The following is a 10,000-nucleotide window of genomic DNA, read 5'->3' as shown; positions in this document are numbered from 1 at the left end:
TATTATTATTATTATTATTATTACAATTTAAATACAATTAAAAATGCAGCCTCCTTTCAATTAAACCCTAATCATTTTCAATTGGATTAATAAGTGATTTTAATGAATTATTACTATTATTATTATTATTATTATTATTATTATTATTATTATTACAATTTAAATACAATTTAAAATGCAGCCTCATTTCAATTAAACCCTAATCATTTTCAATTGGATTAATAAGTGATTTTAATGAAATAATAATAATAATAATAATAATAATAATAATAATTCATTAAAATCACTTATTAATCCAATTGAAAATGATTAGGGTTTCTCGCGACTTGATTTCCCACCCCTCCCCTTAAGTTCTCTGCCCCTTCTTCCCCCCGCCTGCCCCCCAAGCATGACCCCGCTCCCGGCCTGCGACCCCTTGATTGCCCCATAACCGGACTAACTCCCAGCATGCTCTTCTGCTGTGTCCCTTCTAGGACTTTGCTAACCAAAGAAGCCGGGAGCGTCTCCCTGCGCATGAAAATGGTGGAGGAGCTGTGAGTACGACGCCTATTTCCCCGCCTGCCCCCCAAGTGTGGGGCGGGGATTTCGGGGATTTCCCCCCATTTCGTATGATCTGGGGAAGGCGGGGTATTTAAAAACTATTATTATTATTATTATTATTATTATTATTATTATTATTATTATTATTATTATTATTATTATTATTTGAGTAGGACCCCTTTTTCCCACCTGCCCCCCAAGTGTGGGGCGGGGTGGGGATTTGGGGAATTTTCCCCCATGGCATATTATCTGGGGAAGGCGGGGTGTTTAAAAACTATTGTTGTTGTTGTTGTTGTTGTTGTTATTATTATTATTATTATTATTATTATTATTATTATTATTATTATTATTTGAGTACGACCCCTATTTTCCCGCCTGCCCCCCAAGTGTGGGGTGGGGCGGGGCGTGGATTTTGGGAACTTTCTCTCCCCCCTGTGCCCCTCACTTACGCGTCTCCCTCCCTCTGCCCCCCACTTATGGGTCTTCCCCTCCCTCTGCCCCCCACTTATGGGCCTCCCCCCACTTATGGGTCTTTCCCATCACTCTGCCCCCATTTATGGGTCTTCCCCCCTCTGCCCCCCATTTATGGGTCCCCCCCTTCTGCCCTCCACTTATGGGTCTTTCCCCCCTTCTGCCCCCACTTATGGGTCTTTCCCCTCCCTCTGCCCCCCACTTATGGGTCTCCCCCTTCTGCCCCCCACTTATGGGTCTTTCCCTCCCCCCTCTGCCCCCCACTTATGGGTCTTTCCCCTCCCTCTGCCCCCACTTATAGCTCCTTCTCCCTCTGCCCTCCACTTATGGGTCTTTCCCCTCCCTCTGCCCCCCACTTATGGGTCTCCCCCCACTTCTGCCCCCCACTTATGGGTCTTTCCCTCCCCCCTCTGCCCCCCACTTATGGGTCTTTCCCCTCCCTCTGCCCCCCACTTATGGGTCTCCCCCCACTTCTGCCCCCCACTTATGGGTCTTTCCCTCCCCCCTCTGCCCCCCACTTATGGGTCTTTCCCCTCCCTCTGCCCCCACTTATAGCTCCTTCTCCCTCTGCCCTCCACTTATGGGTCTTTCCCCTCCCTCTGTCCCCCACTTATGGGTCTCCCCCCACTTCTGCCCCCCACTTATGGTTCTTTCTCTCCCCCCTCTGCCCCCATTTATGGGTTTTTCTCTGCCCCCACTTATGGATCTGTCCCCCCTCTGCCCCCCACTTATGGGCCTCCCCCACTTATGGGTCTTTCCCCTCCCTCTGCCCCCCACTTATGAGTCTCCCCCCAACTTTTGGTTCTTTCTCTCCCCCCTCTCCCCCCACTTATGGGTCTTTCTCTCCCCCCTCTGCCCCCACTTATGGGTCTTTCTCTGCCCCCCAGGTACGCCTCCCTCCTTTCTCTGCCCCCTATTTATCATTTATGGGTCTTTCTCTCCCCCCTCTGCCCCCCACTTATGGGTCTTTCTCTCCCCCCTCTGCCCCCCACTTATGGGTCTTTCTCTCCCCCTCTGCCCCCCACTTATGGGTCTTTCTCTGCCCCCCAGGTACGCCTCCCTCCTTTCTCTGCCCCCCCCCCATTTATCATTTATGGGTCTTTGTCTCCCCCCTCTGCCCCCCACTTATGGGTTCTTTCTCTCCCCCCACTGCCCCCCACTTATGGGTCTTTCTCTGCCCCCCACTTATGGATCTTTCCCCTCCCTCTGCCCCCCACTTATGGGTCTGGGGCCCCCCACTTCTGCCCCCCACTTATGGGTCTTTCTCTCCCCCCTCTGCCCCCACTTATGGGTCTCCCCCCTCTGCCCCCCACTTATGGTTCTTTCCCTCTCCCCTCTGCCCCCATTTATGGGTTTTTCTCTGCCCCCACTTATGGATCTGTCCCCCCTCTGCCCCCCACTTATGGGCCGCCCCCACTTATGGGTCTTTCCCCCCTTCTGCCCCCCACTTATGGGTCTTTCTCTCCCCCCTCTGCCCCCCATTTATGGGTCTTCCCCCCCTCTGCTCCCCACTTATGGGTCTTTCCTCTCCCTCTGCCCCCCACTTATGGGTCTCCCCTGACTTATGGGTCTTTCTCTCCCCCCTCTGCCCCCCACATATGGGTCTTTCTCTCCCCCTCTGCCCCCCACTTATGGGTCTCCCCCCACTTATGTGTCCTTCTCTCCCCCCTCTGCCCCCCACTTATGGGCCTCCCCCACTTATGGGTCTTTCCCCTCCCTCTGCCCCCACTTATGGGTCTTTCGCCTCCCCCTGCCCCACACTTATGGGTCTCCACCCCACTTATGGATCTTTCTCTCCCCCTCTGCCCCCCACTTATGGGTCTTTCTCTGCCCCCCAGGTACGCCTCCCTCCTGGAGCTGGGCCCATAAGTGCCCCCCACTTATGGGTCTTTCCCCTCTCTCTGCTCCCCATTTATGGGTCTCCCCTTCTGCCCCCCACTTATGGGTCTTTCCCCTCCCTCTGCTCCCCATTTATGGGTCTCCCCCTTCTTCCCCCCCACTTATGGGTCTTTCCCCTCCCTCTGCCCCCCACTTATGGGTCTTTCTCTCCCCCCTCTGCCCCCACTTATGGGTCTTTCCCCTCTCTCTGCCCCCCACTGATGGGTCTCCCCCGACTTATGGGTCTTTCTCCCCCCACTTATGCATCTTTCCCCTTCCTCTGCCCCCCACTTACGGGCCTCCCCCTGACTTATGGGTTCTTTCTCTCCCCCCTCTGCCCCCCACTTATGGGTCTTTCCCCTCCCTCTGCCCCCCACTTATGCATCTTTCCCCTCCCTCTGCCCCCCACTTATGAGTCTCCCCCCACTTATGGGTCTTTCCCCTCCCTCTGCCCCCACTTATGGGTCTCCCCCCACTTATGGGTCTTTCCCCTCCCTCTACCACCACTTATGGGTCTCCCCCCACTTATGGGTCTTTCCCCTCCCTCTGCCCCCACTTATGGGTCTCCCCCCACTTATGGGTCTTTCCCCTCCCTCTGCCCCCACTTATGGGTCTCCCCCCACTTATGTGTCTTTCCCCTCCCTCTGCCCCCCACTTATGCATCTTTCCCCTCCCTCTGCCCCCCACTTATGAGTCTCCCCCCACTTATGGGTCTTTCCCCTCCCTCTGCCCCCACTTATGGGTCTCCCCCCACTTATGGGTCTTTCCCCTCCCTCTACCCCCCACTTATGGGTCTTTCTCTGCCCCCCACTTATGGGTCTCCCCCCTCTGCCCCCCACTTTTGGTCTTTCTCTGCCCCCTACTTATGGATCTTTCCCCCCCTTCTCCCCCCGCACTTATGGGTCTTTCTCTCCCTCCTCTGCCCCCCACTTATGGCTCTTTCTCTGCCCCCCCAGGTTTGCCTCCGTCCTGGAGCTGGGCCCATAAGTGCCCCCCACTTATGGGTCTTTCCCCTCCCTCTGCCCCCCACTTATGAGTCTCCCCCCACTTATGGGTCTTTCTCTCCCCCCACTTATGGATCTTTCCCCTCCCTCTGCCCCCCACTTATGGATCTCCCTCCCTCTGCCCCCCACTTATAGGTCTTTCCCCTCCCTCTGCCCCCCACATATGGGTCTCCCCCCACTTATGGGTCTTTCCCCTCCCTCTGCCCCCCACTTATGGGCCTCCCCCACTTATGGGTCTTTCTCTCCCCCCTCTGCCCCCCACCTATGGGTCTCCTCCCCACTTATGGCTCTTTCTCTCCCCACCTTCTGCCCCCCACTTATGGGTCTTTCACTGCCCCCCAGGTACGCCTCCCTCCTTTCTCTACCCCCCATGTATCATTTATGGGTGTTTCTCTCCCCCCTCTGCCCCCCCACTTATGGGTCTTTCCCCTCCCTCTGCCCCCCACTTATGGGTCTTTCTCTCTCCCCTCTGCCCCCCACTTATGGGTCTCTCTCTGCCCCCCAGGTACGCCTCCCTCCTGGCGCTGAGCCCATAAGTGCCCCCCACTTATACATCTTTCCCCTCCCTCTGCTCCCCATTTATGTGTCTCCCCCCTTCTGCCCCCCACTTATGGGTCTCCTGCCCCCCACTTATGGGTCTCCCTCTGCCCCCCAGGTACGCCTCCCTCCTGGAGCTGGGCGAGAAGCGGAAATCCCGAGTGCGAAACCTGACAGCCTTTTCCCCTCTGCCCCCCACTTATGGGTCTTTCCCCTCCCCTGCTCCCCACTTACGAGTCTCCCCCCACTTATGGGTCTTTCTCTCCCCCCACTTATGGGTCTTTCGCCTCCCTCTGCTCCCCATTTATGGGTCTCCCTCTTCTGCCCCCCACTTATGTGTCTTTTCCCTCCCTCTGCCCCCCACTTATGGGTCTCCCTCTGCCCTCCACTTATGGGTCTCCCTCTGCCCCCCACTTATGGGTCTTTCCCCTCCCTCTCCCCCCACTTATGGGTCTTTCTCCCCTTCTCCCCCCCACTTATGCATCTTCCCCCTCCCTCTGCCCCCCACTTTTGGGCCTCCCCCCACTTATGGGTCTATCCCCTCCCTCCGCCCCCCACTTATGGGTCTTTCCCCTCCCTCTGCCCCATGGGTCTTTCCCCTCCCTCTGCCCCATGGATCTTTCCCCTTCCTCTGCCCCATGGGTCTTTTCCCTCCCTCTGCCCCCCACTTATGGGTCTCCTGCCCCCCACTTATGGGTCTCCCTCCGCCCCCCAGGTACGCCTCCCTCCTGGCGCTGGGCGAGAAGCGGACCTCCATGCTGGAGAAGAGCTGCAAGAAGTTCACCCTCTTCCGGGAAGCCAGCGAATTGCAGCAGTGGATCCACGAGAAGGAGGCGGCCCTGACCAATGAGGAGGTTGGGACCGACCTGGAGCAGGTGGAGGGGCTGCAGAAGAAGTTTGACGACTTCCAGAAGGTGGGTCCAGTGGATCCCGGGATCCGGCGGATCCCTTCCCCTCCCTCTGCCTGCCCCCATTGATGGGTCTTTCTCTCCCCCCGTTTTTGGGTCTTTCTCTCCCCCCATTGGTGTCCAAAGATCCGGCGGATCCCAGAAGGATCCAGACGGGGAGGGCCCCCTTTTCCCATTTCCCTGTCGGCTCCCGGATCGGGTCCGGTGGATCCTGGAAGGATCCGGACTGGGGGGCCGTCAGGGTCCCCGTTTCCCCATTGGCTCCCAGAGATGTGGAGGATCCCGGAAGGATCGGGACGGGGAGCCGGAGCAGGTCCCCGTTGGCTCCCGGAGATCTGGTGGATCCCGGAAGGATCTGGACAGGGAGCTTGGGAAGGTCTTGTTTCTCCGTCGGCTCCCGGATCGTGTCCGAAGGTCTGGGGGATCACAGAAGGATCTGGACTGGGGGGCCGGGAGGGTCCCCGTTTCCCCATTGGCTCCCGGAGATCCGGCGGATCGTGGAAGGATCCAGACAGGGAGCTGGGAAGGTCTTGTTTCTCCGTTGGCTCCCAGGTCGTGTCCAATCAGGCCTGGGAGGGTCCCCGGTTCCCCATTGGCTCCTGGAGATCCGGTGGATCCCGGAAGGATCCGGACGGGGAGCCGGAGCTGGTCCCCTGTTCTCCATTGGCTCCCGGATCGTGTCTGAAGGTCTGCAGATCCCAGAAGGATCTGGACGGGGAGCCGGAGCAGGTCCCCGTTGGCTCCCGGAGATCTGGTGAATCCCGGAAGGATCCGGACAGGGAGCCGGAGCTGGTCCCCAGTTCTCCATTGGCTCCCGGATCGTGTCCAAAGGGCTGGGGGATCCCGGAAGGATCCGGACTGGGGGCCATCGGGGTCCCCGTTTCCCCATTGGCTCCTGGAGATCCAGCGGATCCTGGAAGGAACCGGACTGGGGGCCGTCAGGGTCCTCGTTTCCCCATTGGCTCCTGGAGATCCAGCGGATCCCGGAAGGAGCCGGACGGGGAGCTGGAGCTGGTCCCCCTTTCCCCATTGGCTCCCGGATCGCGCCCGAAGATCTGGGGGATCCCAGAAGGATCCGGACTGGGGGCTGGAAGGGTCCCCGTTTCCCCTTTGGCTCCTGGAGATCCGGCGGATCCCAGAAGGATCTGGACTGGGGGCTGGGTCCCCCTTTCCCCATTGGCTCCCGGATCGCGCCCGAAGATCTGGCGGATCCCGGAAGGATCCGGACTGGGTGGCCGTCAGGGTCCCCGTTTCCCCATTGGCTCCTGGAGATCCGGCGGATCCTGGAAGGAGCCGGACGGGGAGCCAGAGCAGGTCCCTGTTTCCCCATTGGCTCCCGGATCGTGTCCGGAGATCCGGTGGATCCCGGAAGGGATTCAGGCTGGCCAGTGGGTTTGACGACTTCCAAACAGTCAGTTGCGCCGGATCGGGAAGGAAGGATGGAAGGGAGGGAAGGAGGGAAGGAGGAAAGGAAAGAAGGAGGGAGGGAGGGAGGAAGGAGAGAAGGAGGGATGGAGAGAGGGAGGAAAGGAGGGAGGGAGGGAAGGAAGGAAGGAGGGAGGGAAGGAAATAAGGAAGGAAGGAGGGAAGGAAAGAAGGAAGGAAAGAGGGAAGGAGGGAAGGAAAGAAGGAAGAGAAGGAAGGAAGGAAAGAAGGAAGAAGGAAGGAAGGAAGGAAGGAAGGAAGGAAGGAAGGAAGGAAGGAAGGAAGGAGGGAATCATCTGTGGGCCCGAATGTAGGTCCGGGAGCGAGGGATGATGGGAGTTGTAGTCCCCAGTTCCGCCGGATCGGGAAGGAAGGAAGGGAAGGAGGGAGGGAGGGAGGGATGGAGAGAGGGAGAAAAGGAGAGGGAGAAAAGGAGGAAGGGAGGGAGGGAGCGAGGAAGGAAGGAAGGAAGGAAGGAAGGAAGGAAGGAAGGGAAGGAGGGAGGGAGAGAAGGAAGGAGAGAAGGAGGGAGGGAGGGAGGGAAGGAAGGCAGGAAGGAAGGAAGGAAGGAAAGAAGGAAAGAAGGAAGGAAGGAAGGAAGGAAGGAAGGAAGGAAGGAGGGAAGGAAGGAAGGAAGGAAGGAAGGAGGGAAGGAAGGAAGGAAAGAAGGAAGGAGAGAAGGAAGGAAGGAAGGAAGGAAGGAAGGAAGGAAGGAAGGAAGGAAGGAAGGAAGGAATTACACGTCGGCCCGAACGTAGGTCCTGGAGCGAGGGATGCTGGGAGTCGTAGTCCCCACCCCCCTCCTGCCCGCAAGGGATGCTGGGAGTCGTAGTCCTCACGCCACTTCCTGCCCCACTTCCTGCCCCACACAGGACCTGAAGGCCAACGAGTCGCGGCTGAAGGACATCAACAAGGTGGCCGAAGACCTGGAGTCCGAAGGGTTAATGGCGGAGGAGGTCCAGTCCGCCCAGCAACAGGTGGGTCCCTCTTGGCCGCCACCTCCTTGTTACACACACATATACACACACTCTCACTCTCTCACACACACACACACACACATATATATATATATATACACACACTACACACACACACACACACACACACACTGCACACGCACATACATGCCCACACATATACACACACACAAATGTATATGCACAGACACACATCTATACGCACACAGAGCTAAACACACAAACAGATACACACACACACGTATATATATATACACACACAATCTCACACACACGCATATGTATATACACTGCACACACACACACATAGAAACACACATATATATAGACACACATGTATATATACACTATACACACACATACAAACACATATACATACACACACACACACACACACGTATATACACTACACACATACATACACACACACGTGTATATACATGCTTATATATACACATACACAGATACACACATACACACACACATATACGCGCACACACATATACATATATACACACAAATATATATACACACACATGTATATACACACAGACACACTTATATATAAAGACACACGCACACAGATATACACACCCACACCCAGACCCACACACACATATATACATACTACACACGCACACACGTATACATACACACACATATATACGCACACACATGTATATATACAGACACACACAGAGCTAAACACACAGACATACAGATACACACACACACACACATATATATATATACACACACATACACACACATACAAACATATACATATACACACATATACATATATATATATATATACACACACACACACATACAATACACACATACACACCCACATGTGTATATACATGCTTACATATACACATACACAGATACACACACACACACACACACATACGGGCACACATATATACATATATACACACAAATATATATACACACACATGTATATATACACACACACACACATACACACACACACATCTACACACACTCTCACTCTCACACACAAACATATATACACACACACACACACACAGATACACACACACACACACATATATATACAAACACATATATGTATATACATACACACAAACATACACACAAATATACGCACATACCCGCACACACGTACATATATATATACCCCCCACATGCATATACGCACACATACACACATATACACAAACACACATATATACACAAACACATATGTACACATACACACACATATATACACACAGACACTCTCTCTCACACACACATATATACAAACACATATATTTAGATACATACACACACACATACACACAAATATATGCACATACCCGCACATACATACATATATATATACCCCCCACACATGCATATACACACACACACACACACACACACACACACACACACACACACACACATATTTGCACTTCGCGTGCACACACATATACATATTATTACTATTATTACTATATATTATATAATGTATATTATTACTAGAATTGTTGTTATTACTACTATTACTATTACTATTATTATTATTATTATTATTATTATTATTATTATTATTATTATTATTATTAGTTTATTATTATTATTATTATTATTATTATTATTATTATTACTACTACTACTACTACTATTATTACTATCATTATTACTATTATTATTATTACTACTACTACTATTATTACTATTGTTAGTACTATTATTATTATTATTATTACTACTACTACTGGTAGTAGTATATTATTATTACTACTATTACTATTATTACTATCATCATTATTATTACTACTACTACTACTATTGTTATTACTGTTTTTATTATTACTACTACTACCACCACCACTACTAGTAGTAGTAGTACATTATTACTACTACTGTTACTATTATTATTACTATCCTTATTATTATTATTACTACTATTGTTATTACTGTTGTTACTACTAGTAGTAGTACATTATTATTACTACTATTACTATTATTATTACTATCCTTATTACTATTACTACTACTACTACTATTGCTATTGCTATTGTTATTACTATTGTTATTACTACTACTAGTAGTACATTATTATTATTATTACTACTACTACTACTGTTGTTGTTGTTGTTGTTGTTAGTACTACTACCACCACCACTACATTATTACTACTAGTATTGCTATTATTATTGCTATCATTATTATTGTTGTTGTTGTTGTTGTTGTTGTTGTTTTGTTTTGTTGTTGTTGTTGT

The 10,000-nt window shown here is 51.9% G+C and overlaps 1 protein-coding gene across 1 annotated transcript in view; it reads left to right on the top strand.

Annotated features, from left to right (window-relative positions):
• Positions 1–10,000, top strand: part of SPTAN1 (spectrin alpha, non-erythrocytic 1) — a 185,565-nt gene that overhangs the window by 84,982 nt on the left and 90,583 nt on the right. Inside the window, exons 25-27 of the mRNA XM_081179155.1 lie at positions 474–533; positions 5,146–5,344; positions 7,636–7,740. Coding sequence (XP_081035281.1) covers positions 474–533; positions 5,146–5,344; positions 7,636–7,740 — 364 coding nt within the window. The remainder of the gene's footprint in view (positions 1–473; positions 534–5,145; positions 5,345–7,635; positions 7,741–10,000) is intronic.

This window comes from Podarcis bocagei (genome assembly GCF_964188305.1).
Source record: "Podarcis bocagei genome assembly, chromosome: Z".
NCBI lineage: Eukaryota > Metazoa > Chordata > Lepidosauria > Squamata > Lacertidae > Podarcis > Podarcis bocagei.
Note: the sequence above shows the minus strand (reverse complement) of the source record. Positions and strands in the feature narration are given on the sequence as shown.